The sequence below is a fragment of the Bos taurus genome, chromosome 7 (genome assembly GCF_002263795.3).
Source record: "Bos taurus isolate L1 Dominette 01449 registration number 42190680 breed Hereford chromosome 7, ARS-UCD2.0, whole genome shotgun sequence".
Classification (NCBI taxonomy): Eukaryota; Metazoa; Chordata; class Mammalia; order Artiodactyla; family Bovidae; genus Bos; species Bos taurus.
The window spans coordinates 20,649,971-20,664,124 of record NC_037334.1 but is presented as its reverse complement, the minus strand read 5'-3'; the positions used below and the strand labels follow the sequence as shown (position 1 = coordinate 20,664,124).

Below are 14,154 nucleotides of genomic sequence, written 5' to 3'. Positions count from 1 at the left end.
TCCCTCCAGTCTCTGCCTCTGTCCCTACATGGCCGTTTCTTCTTGTGTGTGTCTGTGTCCAATTTTGCTCTTCTTACAGAGACATCCGGAGAAGGAAATGGCAACCCAATGCAGTATTCTTGCCTGGAGAATTCCATGGACAGAGGAGCCTGGTGGGCTACAGTCCATGGGGTCACAAAGAGTCAGACACAACTGATTGACTGAACAACAACAGAGACACCAGTCATACTGAATTAGATGAACCTGACCTCATTCTAACTTGATTGTATCTGCAATGATCCTATTTCCAAAGAAGGTCGTATTCCCAGATACCATACCTGGGTTAGGACCTCAGCTGTCTCCCAGCAGGTGTTTGGCCAGACGTCCTTTAGTTGTTTTGTCTAATGTTTTTTCTTGTGATTAGACTGAAGTTTAATTTTTTGACCAGGAGAGCAGAGAGGTGAAGAAAATTTTGGCCCATTATAGCAAGAGTGCAGGCATGTGTGCTAAGGCACTTCTGTTGTGTCTGACTCTTTGTAGACTGCAGGCTTCTCTGTCCATGGGATTTTCCAGGCAAGAATACTGGAGTGGGCTGCCATGCCCTCCTCCAGGAGATCTTCCTGACCCAGGGATTGAACCCTCATCTCTTACATCTCCTGCATTGGCAGGCAGGTTATTTACCACTAACGCCACCTGGGAAGCCCCTATAGTGAGAGTACCTGCTGTCAGCATGACCTTGGTTCCCTGTCTGAGTCAGGCACCCAACTCTTTTTAGAACCTCTCTAAGATGGAGGGACTTCTCAGTGGTTGACTCTGCATTCCAATGCATGGGGCCTGGGTTCAATCCCTGGTCAGGGAACTAAATCCCACATGTCACAACTAAGACCTGGTCCAGCCAAATAAGTAAACAAGTAAGTAAATAAATTTTTTAAAAATAAAATAAAACCTTTGAAAGATGGAAAATATCAAAGCTCCCAAAGCAGGGAGACTAGCCATTAAGACTCTCATGAGTCTGAGGCACTTTTGTTTTCATAGGCTTCTTCCTTGATAAAACAATATTTAAAATTATTTTTTACAACCCTGTTGGTAGACTGAAGGAAATCTTCAGTAGAAGTAGGTAGAAGTAGAAGAAGGTAGACAGTAGTAGAAGTAGAAGAAGGTAGACAGAAGGATGAAATCCAGACTGGGTTTGTTGTTATGTATTCATGATTAGCCTATTCATTTTCCTCTTTAGATCTTAAAAGGGAATGAAAATTAACACATTCCATGGACCCCTGAAAGTGCTGCGAGCCCTAAGCCTGAAGGCTAAGTTGACCTTGAACCTAGTACACAAACCCCGTCATCCCACGAGTGACAGTTCGTCACGCCTGTTCCATGCATATCTCTCCATCCTCCCTTCCTGCCCCTTCTGCCTCTTGAAAGTGAAAGTCCGAGTGGGTTGCCATTCCCTTCTCCAAGGGATCTTCCTGACCCAGGGATCGAACCCTCATGTCCTGCATCTCCTGCATTGCAGGCAAATTCTTTACTGTCTGAGTCACCAGAGAAATCTGCCTCTTGGTTACTTTCATTTTCCCTGATATAGTACCATTTCATTCACATCTTTTTAGAATATAAAGACTTTTCTAGGGACTCCCAGCTTCCAATGCAGAGGGCTCAGGTTCCAGCCCCTGCAGGGGAAGTAAGATCGCACATGCCTCTCATGGCACTGCCAAAAACAAGCAAAAAGACAATACCAATAAAGCTTAAAAGCACATCAGAATTGTAAAAAGCAAAAGACAAAACTCACTTCTAAAAAGAAAAAGTATAATGCAACGTGAACACGTCTAAAAAAGTTAGCAATGATCCCTGTGTATTTAATATCCACTGGGTACTCACATTTCCCCATGTGTCTTGTAAATATCTTTTCTAAAGGTTGGTTTTTTTTTTTTTGGCCCCACTGTATGGCTTGTGGGATCTTAGTTTCCCCACCAGGGATTGAATGAGGGCCCTTGGTAGTGAAAGCTCGGAGTTCTAACCACTGGACCACCAAGGGATTCCCTAAAGCTTTTCATTTTGTAATCATTTTAGTTTTACAGAAAAGTTGCAGCAATAGTGCAGAGTTCCAGAACACCCTTCACCCAGCTTCCTCTGACGTGAACCTCTTAGGTAACATGCTACAAACCAGGTTATAGAAGCCGGGGAATTCACATCAACCATCCTGCTATTACCTAACCTCTAGACTTGATAGAATTTGGCCAGTTTTTTCCTCTTCTGTCCTCTGTCTGGGCCAGGATTCCACACTGCACCTCCTGATCTTCGTCTTCTTCCTGGCTGATGGTTCCTTAGCCTTTGTCATGGCCTGTTTAAAGAATTCTGCCTGGTTATTTTGTAGAACAGTCCCACAATTTGGGTTTGTCTGAGGTTTGCTCACAATGTGATTAACGCCATGCATTTTGGGCAAGAGTCCTGTAGGGTTCCTCTCAGACAGTTGGGGCCCTGGTGGGGAAATGCCTCATCACAGATGATGAAATGCTACCTGTGTTTTTTTTCCACAGTTGGTTCATTTGAGTCACGACCCAAACAAAGCCCACATGTGGCATTTGGTTGCTGTTCAGTTCAGTCGCTCAGTCACGTACGACTCATTGGGACCCCACGGACTGTAGCCTGCCAGGCTCCTCTGTCCTTGAAATTTTCTAGGCAAGAACACTGGAGTGGGTTGCCATTTCCTTCTTCAGGGGATCTTCCTGACTCAGGGATCGAGCCCATGTCTCTTGCATCTCCTGCACTGGCAGGTGGGTTCTTTACCACTGCACCACTTGGGAATCCCCTTGGTTTTTCTATCTCTTAAGAAGCTTTTCACCAATAACTATCACCCAACCTTTTTTGTGTGTGCCATTTATTTATTGAATAAACGAGATCACTTGTCTGGTAGTTTCTCAGCTTCCTAACTGGTGGATTGCTTTCCAGCTGTGGCTCAATGGGCTCCTCTGTGCCCTGTAACCCCTGCGAATGATCTGCCTAGATACATGAACAGACTTTCTAGGTGGTGTGAGCTCCAGCAGATGACACATAACATCCAGTTGGTTCTCTCTCTGTGTATCCGTGTGTCTCTCTCCATGAAACATGTAACAACACAACAGCCAGTTGGTTCTGTGTGTGTGTGTGTATGTCTCTCTCTCTTCTCATTAAAATGGACCAGTGGGTTCAGGGGGCATCGGTCTGACTCATCCATTGTGAACTTCCCAATGAGAAATTTCTCTCTACTAATAATCTTAGTGGCCACTGATGATCATCACTTACATACATCAATCGGGGTTGCAAAAATGGTGACTTCGAATACTTGCATTCCTTCTGCATTTATTGCCTTGAATTTTTCAACAACCCAGCTCACTCGAAAGAACTGAAAGCAGGGTCTTGAAGAGATATTTGTACACCCATCTTCACAGCAGCATTATTTCTAGTAGCCAAGAGGAGGAAGCAATCCAAATGTCCCTTGAGAGACGGATGGTTAAACAAATACGGTCCATCCATACAATGAAATGTGATTCATCCCCAATGAGGAAGGAGACCCTGCACACACTACAACATGCATGAACCTTGGGGATGCTATGCTCAGTGAAGTAATCCAGACACAGAAGGACACACACTGATTCCACTCACAGGAGGACCCTAGAGGAGTCAGATCCACAGAAGGAGATGGTGGGGCCAGAGACTGGGGGAGCAGGAGGGGGAATCAATATTTCATGGGGACAGAGTTTCTGTTTGGGAAGATGAGAAAGCTCTGGAGGTGATGGTGGTGGTGGCTGCAAGACAATGTGAATGTGCTTAAAGCCACTCTGGGCACTTAAAAATGGTTAGTGATAATTAATGCCACATGTGTTTTACCACAATTAAAAATTTTTAATGTAGTATGATCAAAATATCTTTCCCCTATCAAGTAATTGGTTACCCAGAAATAAAAGCTGTGCAGGAAAGAAAAGTTTAATGCTTGATTCTTGATTTTCTTTAGCAGTTTTCATAATAATGAGTTAGTTCCTTAATAGCCACAAAAGATCACCAAAGGGTTTTATTTTCTCCTTTGTGTCACTATGAACTCATGGATGTAACATTAGATGTTTTTCTACACAGTGTACATCTTATTCTTCCCTTTGTTGTTCAGTCGCTCAGTCATGTCTGACTCTTTGCAACCCCATGGACTGTAACACACCAGGCTTCCCTGTCCTTCACTATCTCCCAGAGTTTGCTCAAACTCATGTCTACTGAGTCAGTGATGCCATCCAACCATCTCATCCTCTGTTGCCCCCTTCTCCTGCCCTCAATCTTTTCCAGTATCAGTGTCTTTTCCAATGAGTCGGCTCCTCACATCAGGTGGCTAAAGGATTGTAGCTTTAGATTCAGCTTCAGTCCTTCCAAAGAATATTCAGAGTTGATTTCCTTTAGGATTGCTGCTACTGCTGCTGTTAAGTCACTTCAGTCGTGTCCGACTCTGTGCAACCCCATAGACGGCAGCCCACCAGGCTCCCCGGTCCCTGGGATTCTCCAGGCAAGAACACTGGAGTGGGTTGCCATTTCCTTTTCCAATGCATGAAAGTGAAAAGTGAAAGTAAAGTTGCTCAGTCGTGTCCGACTCCTAGCGACCCCATGGATTGCAGCCTACCAGGCTCCTCCATCTATGGGATTTTCTGGGCAAGAGTACTGAAGTGGCTTGCCATTGCCTTCTCCGTCCTTTAGGATTAACTGGTTTGATTTCCTTGCTGTCCAAGACGCTCAAGAGTCTTCTAAAGCACCACAGTTCTAAAGCATCAATTCTTCGGTGCTCAGCCTTCTTTATGGTCCAGCTCTCACATCCATACATAACTACTGGAAAATCTATATTTTTGACAATATGGACATTTTTCTGCAAGGTGGTGTCTCTGCTATTTTCCTTCTCCGGCCAATGGAAGCCTCTTCAAGTTGGCCCCTAAGTCCTTGTGATGTGACGCAGTGGTCTTAAGAGCTCATAGTTCTGGCATAGTGAGACGCTTTCTGATCATCTCATACTTCACAGCCCCAGCCTTGGATCCGGTTGTTTCCCCAAGGAGCCCTGTTTCCTTTTTTTTTAAATTAACATATTAATTTTGTTCATTTGACTACACTGGGTCTTAGTTAGTTGCAGCACGTGGGATCCAGTTCCCTGACCAAGGATTGAGCCTGGGCTCCCTGAGATAAGCATGGAGTCTTATCCACTGGACCACCCGGGAAGTCCCCCTGCTTCTTCTTGATATTTAGAGACCATCACTTGACCGCAAGTTAGGAAATCCACATTTTCTTCACTTATCTTTTGACTTTGAAAATATTTCAGGCCAACAGAAGTTGCAAGATGATGATAATGAACCCCCATAAAGGCTTCCTCTAGGTCAGCAGGGCTCCCTACCTGCTCTAAGCCTGCTTTGTAAATAAATTTTTATTGGCACATAACCACACCCATTCATTTACACATCATGGGGGGCAGCTTTCTCCATGACAGCAGAATCACTGTGACAGAGACTGGCCCTCAACACCAAAGACAGTTACTGTTTGGCTCTTTGCAGAAGAAGTCTGCCCATCCCTGAGCTAGAGCTTCCCACAGTTCATCTTTTGCTTTACATTTCTCTATAATCATAATCTAAAAGTATATAATCTATTCCCTAAAGAATATGCACAAAATAATTTTGTTCTTTTTCTTAATCTTTTCTAAATAATTTGACAGTGAGCTGGAGACATCATGCACTTTGACTCAAAAACAAAACAAATAATGCATGAAATCAAGCCAGTTAATCCTAAAGGATGGAGAAGGCAATGGCAAGCCACTCCAGTACTCTTGTCTAGAAAATCCCATAGATGGAGGAGCCTGGTAGGCTGCAGTCCATGGGGTCGCTAGGAGTCAGACACGACTGAGCAACTTCACTTTCACTTTTCACTTTCATGCACTGGAAAAACAAAACAAAGACCCACCCACAAAACAAAAAAACACGTCTTGTTAAGTAATCAGGATGGTCAAATTCAGGAAATCTAGCACTGATACAATAATAGTAGCTAATATACAGCCTGTATGAAAGTGTCACAAGTTGTTTTAATATTGTCTTATATAGCAATGCTCCCCTCCCCACCCCTCACTCTCCACCGGTGGTATATTCACTTGGGGATCACTTATTGCACATAATTTCATGTATCTGTGATCTCCTTTCTTCTGAGTCAGCTTCAGGCTTTTTGTTGTTGCTGTTATTGTCTCTTAATACCTTTCAGGCTTCCCAGGTGGCTCAGTGGTCAAGAATCTACCTCCAATGCAGGAGACGCAGGAGATGTGAGTTTGACTCCTGGGTGGGGAAAATCCCCTGGAGGAGGACATGGCAACCCACTCCAGTATTCTTGCCTGAGAAATCCCAGGGAGAGAGGAGCCTGGTGGGCTATGATCCATGGGGTCGCAAAAGAGTCAGACAGGACTGAAGTGACTTATTGCGCGCATACACACACACACACACACACTTAATAGCTGTTCCGACCTTGTCCCTCAGTGTGGGTTTGTCTGATGGCTCCCATGATCAAATGCAGGTGGTCTGTGTTTGGCAGGAATATCCAGGAAGCAATGTGTCCTCCTTGGCGCCTCCTATCAGGAGGCCCACAAAGACCATTTGTCCTCATTCCCAGTGTATTTACCTGCATGGCTTGGTTAAGAAGCTATTCACTAGGGTTCTAAGTAAGGCATTTGTAATTGCTAAGTCATCTGTAGGAACATACTTTGAGATTACTTCTCCCCTTCAAACTTCCACCCAATCATTTTAACATCCACTGATGAATTTATTTTTCACTGTGCTGGGTCTTTGTTGCTGAGCACAGGCTTTGTCTAGTTGCGGCGAGTGGGGGTACTCTCTACTTGCAGTGCCTGGGCTTCTCATTGCAGTGACTTCTCTTATTGTGGAGCACAGGATCTGGGGTACTTGGGCTTCAGTAGCTGTGGCTCCCTGGCTCTGGAGCCCAAATTCAATAGTAGTGGTGCCCGGGCTTAGTTGCTCCTCAGTATATGGGATCCTCCCGGACCAGGGATCAAACTGGTGTCTCCTGTACTAGCAGGCAGATTCTTTACCACTGAGCCACCAGGGAAGCCCTCCACTGGTCAATCTTGTTTGGGTCCATTACTGCTGGGATAATTATCGAATGGTGATTTTTTTCTAACTCTTTTTGAGTAAACGCCTGGGAGTGGAATTGCTGGATCATATGGAAAGATCATTTATTTTTTCTAATTTTTAAAAAATATTTATTTATTTGGTTGCACTGGGTCTTAGTTGTGGCATGTAGGATCTAGCCTGGGCCCTCTGCATTGGGAGCGTGGGGTCCTAGCTACTAGACTACCAGGGAAGTCCCTTCAAAACTGTTTTTTATTGTGGTAAAATAAACATAACATAAATGAACCATGCTGAGCATCCATTTCAGAGATAGGACTGAATGAACACATTCTTAATGTTTGCAAATGTCACAACCACATTCTATCTGCAGAACTCTTTCTTTTCACCTTATAAAACTGAAACTCTCTTCTCATTAAACACTAAATCTGAATTCTCCCTCCCCTTCCCCTGCATCCACCATCCTATTTTCTGTCTATATGATTTTAAGATCATTCACTGATGCTTTCCCATTGTGATGCTAGAGAAGCCTCTTGAATGTCCCTTGGACTGCACAGAGGACAAACCAGTCCATCCGAAAGGAAATCAACCCTGAATATTCGTTGGAAGGACTGATGCTGAAACTGAAGCTCCAGTACTCTGGCCACCTGATGCAAAGAGCTGGCTCATTGGAAAAGACCCCAATGCTGGCAAAGATTGAAGGCAGGAGGAGAAGGGGGCAACAGAGGATAAGATGGTTAGATAGCATCACTGACTCCATTGACACGAATTTGAGCAAATTCTGGGAGATAGTGAAGGACAGGGAAGCCTGGCATGCTTCAGTTCACGGTGACACGATCTAGTGACTGAACATTTGTTCACAATCAATTGTCCCAGATTTGTCCAGCCTGTATCTCTCTGATGGGTCCCATCCTTCTGGGAGCCCTTCCTTACTCTTTGATGCACCAAGACATTCCAGCCTCACCTTGTATATAGCTTGTATCCTGGATTCTGCCATTTCTCCCAAGAGTCCTGCATTCCCCTTCCCACCTTTCTGAGAGGATGATATTTAGAAGCCAAGATTAGGTGCTAGGTGCACTCATTCCTATTGGGTTGTCTCAGTGGACAGAGTTAGGAAGTAGATTTTTGTTTAACTATCAAGTCCACACAGATACTTTAATCTCGTTCTGTTCCCATGGGATTCTTCCATTTCATCTTTGCACTTTCTTTCTCCCCCAGGAAAGACCTGATTCTTAATAATATCAACACACTTGCTAGTTTGCTCAGTCCCATAATATACATGAGAGTTTCAGAATCACTATGCCTGTGCCACTCCGGAACACACCAATGTACTGAACCAAGTTTAAAATATTTTTTGCAGTTCCTTTTGTCTTTAGAATCAGTACCGTGTCCACAAGTTGCATAAGCTGGTTCTTTTCTATTTCTGGGGGTTATGGTTTTCATTTGAAATATCATTCGGTTCATTTGTTTTCTACTTATATCCCCCCTTTTTTTTTTTTGGCTGCACTGCATGACTGTGGGATCTTTGTTCTCCAACAAGGGATCAAACCCATGCTCCCTGCGGTGGAAGTACAGAGCCTTAACCACTGGATCACCAGGGATGTCTCTATATTCCATCTTAAAGTTTTTGTCCTCCATTGTTGTTGATATAAATTTTTGTTGAATATAGAAAGCAATAACAGTTTAAAAATTATACAAAAAGGAAAATACAAACGATGGTATCCCCTCCTTTCTTAAATTTCAGTCCCAGCCACACTTGTAGGTAACCAATTTGATTGCTCTTTGCTTTACCTTTCATTTTGCAAAAACAAGCAGATATGTGGTTATTTTATTCCCTCTTCTTTATTATACAAAAGGTAACATATTACCTATACTCTTGTACTTCCCCCTCAACTTAACAATATGTCCTGGAAATCACCCCATTCCATCACAGAAATAGACCTTATTCTTTTTCATGGCTGTGTAGTACTCCACTCTGAAGTGCAGTGTAGTACATCAGTCTCTCTCCTGTATACAGACATGTGGGTTGCTTCCAATATTTTGCATTTACAAATGACAATTAATAATTGTCTCCATATTCACTTGGGTATTGTTAGAGCTGTGTCTTAAGGATTAATTTCTGAAGGAGGACTGCTCTTCTGTAACATAAGGATAATTGTAAGGTTAAATAAGTTATAATGCACATATGGCTTTTCACCTAAGCAGCAGGTAATCCATGGCATAAGGTCACCACAGTTGGACAGCTTGGCCTCAATTTAGTCAAATCCTGCTCTCTCATAACATTTCAGTCTAGTTCTCAATTTGCTCTTCCAGGCTGGGTCAGGGGCTCACCTGGGGATAGGATTTAGTCAGGGTTGGGGTTCAATAGGATCAGGGCTTAGCTTGCAATCAGGGCTCAGTTCAGGGTCAAGTCTCAGCAAGGGTCAGGGGTCAGGGTTGGAATCAGCCTATGGTCATGGGCTCAACCAAGGACAGGATTCAGCCTGGGGTCAAGGTTCAGTCCAGGGTCCAGGCTCAGACTATACATGTGTCTCTCTCTGAGTGTGCCTGGGTCAGGGGTCCCTTGTGAGGCTGGGACTGGGGCTCGGTGGTCCTACTGCACAGGGTAGTACCTGAGCAAAGACTTCGCTGCTCTTGCCCTCCTCGCTCTCCCGACCTGCCTGCATAGCCCCTCCTCCCATCCCCTTCCCACCTCAGATCTGTTTCTGCTTGGTCACCTCCAGTGATTATATGTGGCTGCCTCTCAGTGCAGCCCCCCTCCCTCCCTGTAACTGTCCTGCTCCAGGCTGAACAGTGAACTCAGGGGAGGGCTGCAGGGCTGCCCTCCAGCCCCACGTCCTGCCCATCCTCCACTCACGGGGGCTAGGGAGCCCCGCAGATGCCTGTGCCACTCCCCTCAGACACTGGCCAGGGCTGTGCCTCCCCCCTCAGGCTCCCCCAGCATCACTTCACATGTCACCCCCCACTTCCTCTCCCCCACCTAGTCCCCACACACCTCGGTCCTCCACCTTCTCAGGCTGAGTCAGTCTGAGGGAGGTCGAGCAGTTGGGGTGTGAGCTCCCCACTTCTGTGAGCCCCTTCTCCCTCCAGAGGTGAGGCGCCGCCCTGGGTGGGGGTTCCCTGCGGCTTTGCTGCTAGCAAGGTCAGCTCAGGGGCTGGAAAGCAACAGAAGACCCGGGTAAGGAGGGTCCTCCCATCCAGACCCGCGTGGGTGCGTGGGGTTCACTTCCCCACTGTGTTGTCTTCTGCAGGGTTTCCCAGGGACTGCCCCTCTCCAGGCCTCAGTTTCCCCTCAGAACTGTTTGGTCCTGGCCCTATTGTGAGGATAAAATGGGGGTACAACTGCACCAATGAGGGAGCTGGCAGTGCTTCTGTGTGTGCGGTCACTCGGTACACACTTATTAAGCACCTACTATGTGCCAGGCGGGCCTGGATAGATTGAGGAGCAGGTGATGGAACAGTGGGTCCGGCCTGCAAGGAGTTGTTGGTGGGGGCGGGAGAGTCGTCCAGCCTGGGTGCCACAAAGGAACCGGTTACCCACCCTCTAGAGGGAGTGAGGGGGTGGGGGCGGGGACCCCACCCTCAATGGGCTTTCAAGGACCGGAAGGGGGCGACAGGGGGTGACCGCAGCGCCCTGCCCTCTGGGAGTAAGGATGGGAGCCGACCGTTGGATGCCCTTCCCCGTCTCAGCCTCACCCCCACCCAGGGGGGTACCTTATACATAACAGGAAATTTCAAACAACAGGAAACCAAGGCCGGGCAAGGCTCGCGGCTCCACCCTGCCTGGGGCGAACGAACCACCCCACCCCGGGGCCTCAGTTGCCCTCGGGGAGGGGGACCGCAATGAACGCCACGGGGACCCCGACGGGGGACCCCGAGTCCTGCCAGCTGCTGGCGGCCGGTGGGCACAGCCGGCTCATCGTCCTGCACTACAACCACTCGGGGCGGCTGGCGGGGCGCGCCGGGGCGGAGGAGGTCGGCCTGGGGGTGCTTCGAGGGCTGTTCGTGGCCGTGAGCTGCCTGGTGGTGCTGGAAAACATGCTGGTGCTGGTGGCCATTGCCAGCCGCATGCGCTCCCGGCGCTGGGTCTACTACTGCCTCGTGAACATCACGCTCAGCGACCTGCTCACCGGCGCCGCGTACCTGGCTAACGTGCTGCTGTCGGGGGCGCACACCTTCCGCCTGGCGCCGTCCCAGTGGTTCCTGCGCGAGGGCCTGCTCTTCATGGCGCTGGCCGCCTCCACCTTCAGCCTGCTCTTCACGGCCGGCGAGCGTTTCGCCACCATGGTGCGGCCGGTGGCCGAGAGCGGGGCCACCAAGCGGGGCCGCGTGTGCAGCTTCATCGGGCTGTGCTGGCTGCTGGCGGCGCTCCTCGGCCTGCTGCCCCTGCTCGGCTGGAACTGCGTGTGCGCCTTCCAACGTTGCTCCAGTCTCCTCCCGCTCTACTCCAAGGACTACATCCTCTTCTGCGTAGTGGTCTTCGCTTGCATCCTGGCCACCATCATGGTGCTCTACGGGGCCATCTTCCGAGTGGTGCGCGCCAATGGGCAGAAGGCGCCCAGCATCCCGGCGCGCCGCAAGGCCCAACGGCTGCTCAAGACGGTACTTATGATTCTGGTGGCCTTCGTGGTGTGCTGGGGCCCGCTTTTCGGCCTGCTGCTGGCCGATATCTTCGGCTCCAACGTCTGGGCGCAGGAGTACCTGAGGGGCATGGACTGGATCCTGGCACTGGCCGTGCTCAACTCGGCGGTCAACCCTATCATCTACTCCTTCCAAAGCCGGGAGGTGTGCCGGGCCGTGGTGGGCTTCCTGTGCGGTGCATGTCTCCGGCTAGGGCTTCGAGGGCCTGGGGACTGCCTGGCTCAGGCCGTCGAGGCCCACTCTGCAGCCTCCAACACCGACAGCTCACTGAGGCCGAGGGACAGCTTTCGGGGTTCTCGATCGCACAGCTTCCGGATGCGGGAGCCCCTGACCAGTGTCTCTAGCGTGCGGAGTGTCTGAAGGCACAGTCGGGGTGGAGGCTCAGCAGCCTCGATCCCCGTGCAGGGATGCTGCAGTCGGGCCTGAAGAAGAGGAAGGAGCCAGTTAGCCACCAGGGGCCTGCATCCCAGGGCCCCGCCATGCTCCCGGAAGCCTCCTGGGGCTGCTGTCACCAAGTGGGTTTCCTATGGTTGTTGTGGAGTGGGAGGCAACAGCTGGTTGGAACCGAGAGCACGCTGGACTGGAGATCAATGGGTTTGCTGTGTGCACCCCGCTCCTGTGTGACTCAGAGGAAGTCCCAGCCCCTCTCTGGGCCTCGGTGGGGGTGGGCTGGGGGGGAGTGGGTGGATGCCCTGGGAACAGGGAAATTCAGTGGTGGGATGAGATGGTGCGGTCCTTTATTCACAGGGGGTGTCAGGGTGAATGCATGAGGGTTGTGGGTCTGCTGGAGCTGGGCCAGTGTCCAGGGAGCGACATGGGTCTGTGTGCTGGGGGGTGTGGTTGTGATGGCAAGGGGTTTGGTGCGGGTGAGACTATCTGTGTGTGTTAGACAGAGAGGGATAGAGAGGTTGAGGGCAGAGAAAGCTGTGCCGGTGAGCAGAGTGCGCTGGTGTGCAGATATCCTTGCGTGTAGCAGGCCTCTTGTCTGAGGGTGTGTGCTTGTACACACATGTGTGTGACCGATCCACTCTGTTGAAGGTGTGTGTAAGCTTTGGGAGGCTACCAGAAGGGGGAGTGGGGGCGGTGACACTGACACCCACCCCTTCCCATTCACTTCCCCTTTGCCTGCCCTATCTCTCATCTTGGGTTCTGGGCAGCCTCCTCCCCCCACCTCTGGCTTCTGCATCTTTTGGGACTCAGCCTGGAGTCCAACAGAGAGGGAGATGCTTTAGTACTAACTGCCTCTCCCTTCCCCATCTGTAAAATGGGCTGATGGCAGACGAAACTCACCGCAGGAGCTGTCGGTGATTGCTCAGTGCTTTTGCTGTGGCGAGCAGGCATCAGTGTGTCAAAGAAACATCCGGCGATAGTGGAAATGTTCTACATCTGTGTTTCCCAGTATGGGAACCCTCCCTACCACATGGCTACTGAGCCCTCAATAAGAGGTCAATGGGACTGAAGAAATCAACTTTGAATGCATTAGAATTTAAGCACTCCACAGGACTCTCAGCAATGGTACCAGACAGTGCTACAGGGGGACACCTTCTGAATGTAGCCACTTTTGGCTAGTGGGAAGTTCTCTGTTTCCATCCGCCCAGCTGAGACAGCGCCCACAGGTCTTTCTGCCTATGTCTTGCCAAGTCCTTGGGGCAGCATCCTGTCTGCCACTCCAGAAGGGACAGCTGTGTTCTGAGCCTCCATTTCTCCCCTGCCGGATAGGAGATGGCATAATGGACATGTTGACTGTGCTGTCCAATAAAGTAGCCATTAGCCACATGTGGCTACTTAAAATTAAAATGAATTTTAAAAATTCAGTTTCTCGGTGCATTTCTCAGAGCTTCGGTGGCCAAGTATCACAGACTGGGGAGGGGGTGCTTGAATAACAGAAATGTATTTGCTCACAACTCTGGAGGCTGCAAGTCTGAGGTCAAGGTGCCAGCAGGCTTAGTTCCCCTGAGGCCTCTCTCGTGGATCCTGGGGGTTTGCTGGCAGTCTTGCATCCCTCAGCTTGTAGACACATCAGCCGCATCTCTGCCTCCATCTTCACATGGGTTCTGTTTGCCTGCACGTCTGTGTCCAAATTCTCAAGTCTTTTTTTTTTTTTTCTTGGCTGTTCTGGGTCTTCACTGTGGCACAAGGGCTTTTCTCTAGTTTTCTGGCTTAGTTGTCCTGCAACATGTGAGATCTTAGTTCTCTGACCAGGGATCAAATACAGGTCCCCTGCATTGGAAGGTGGATTCTTTCAACTTTTTATTTTGTATTGGGGTATAACCAAATAACAAGCAACTTTGCAATAGCTTCAGCTGAACAAGGAAGAGACTCAGCCATGCATATATGTATCCATCCATTACATGTATCCATTCTCTCCCAAACTCCCCTCCCATCCAGGTTGCCACATAAGGTTGAACAGGATTCC

The 14,154-nt window shown here is 48.8% G+C and overlaps 1 protein-coding gene across 1 annotated transcript; it reads left to right on the top strand.

Moving 5' to 3' along the window:
- Positions 1–4,028: 4,028 nt before the first annotated feature.
- S1PR4 (sphingosine-1-phosphate receptor 4) lies at positions 4,029–13,552 on the top strand. Its single transcript, XM_005209013.4, has one exon. The coding sequence runs from the start codon at positions 10,941–10,943 to the stop codon at positions 12,096–12,098; it is 1,158 nt and encodes a 385-aa protein (XP_005209070.1). The 5' UTR covers positions 4,029–10,940; the 3' UTR covers positions 12,099–13,552.
- The last annotated feature ends 602 nt before the right edge of the window (positions 13,553–14,154 follow it).

Excerpts from the sequence above, each read along its gene's own strand:
- S1PR4 (XM_005209013.4), top strand. The coding sequence starts at position 10,941 with ATGAACGCCACGGGGACCCCGACGGGGGACCCCGAGTCCTGCCAGCTG.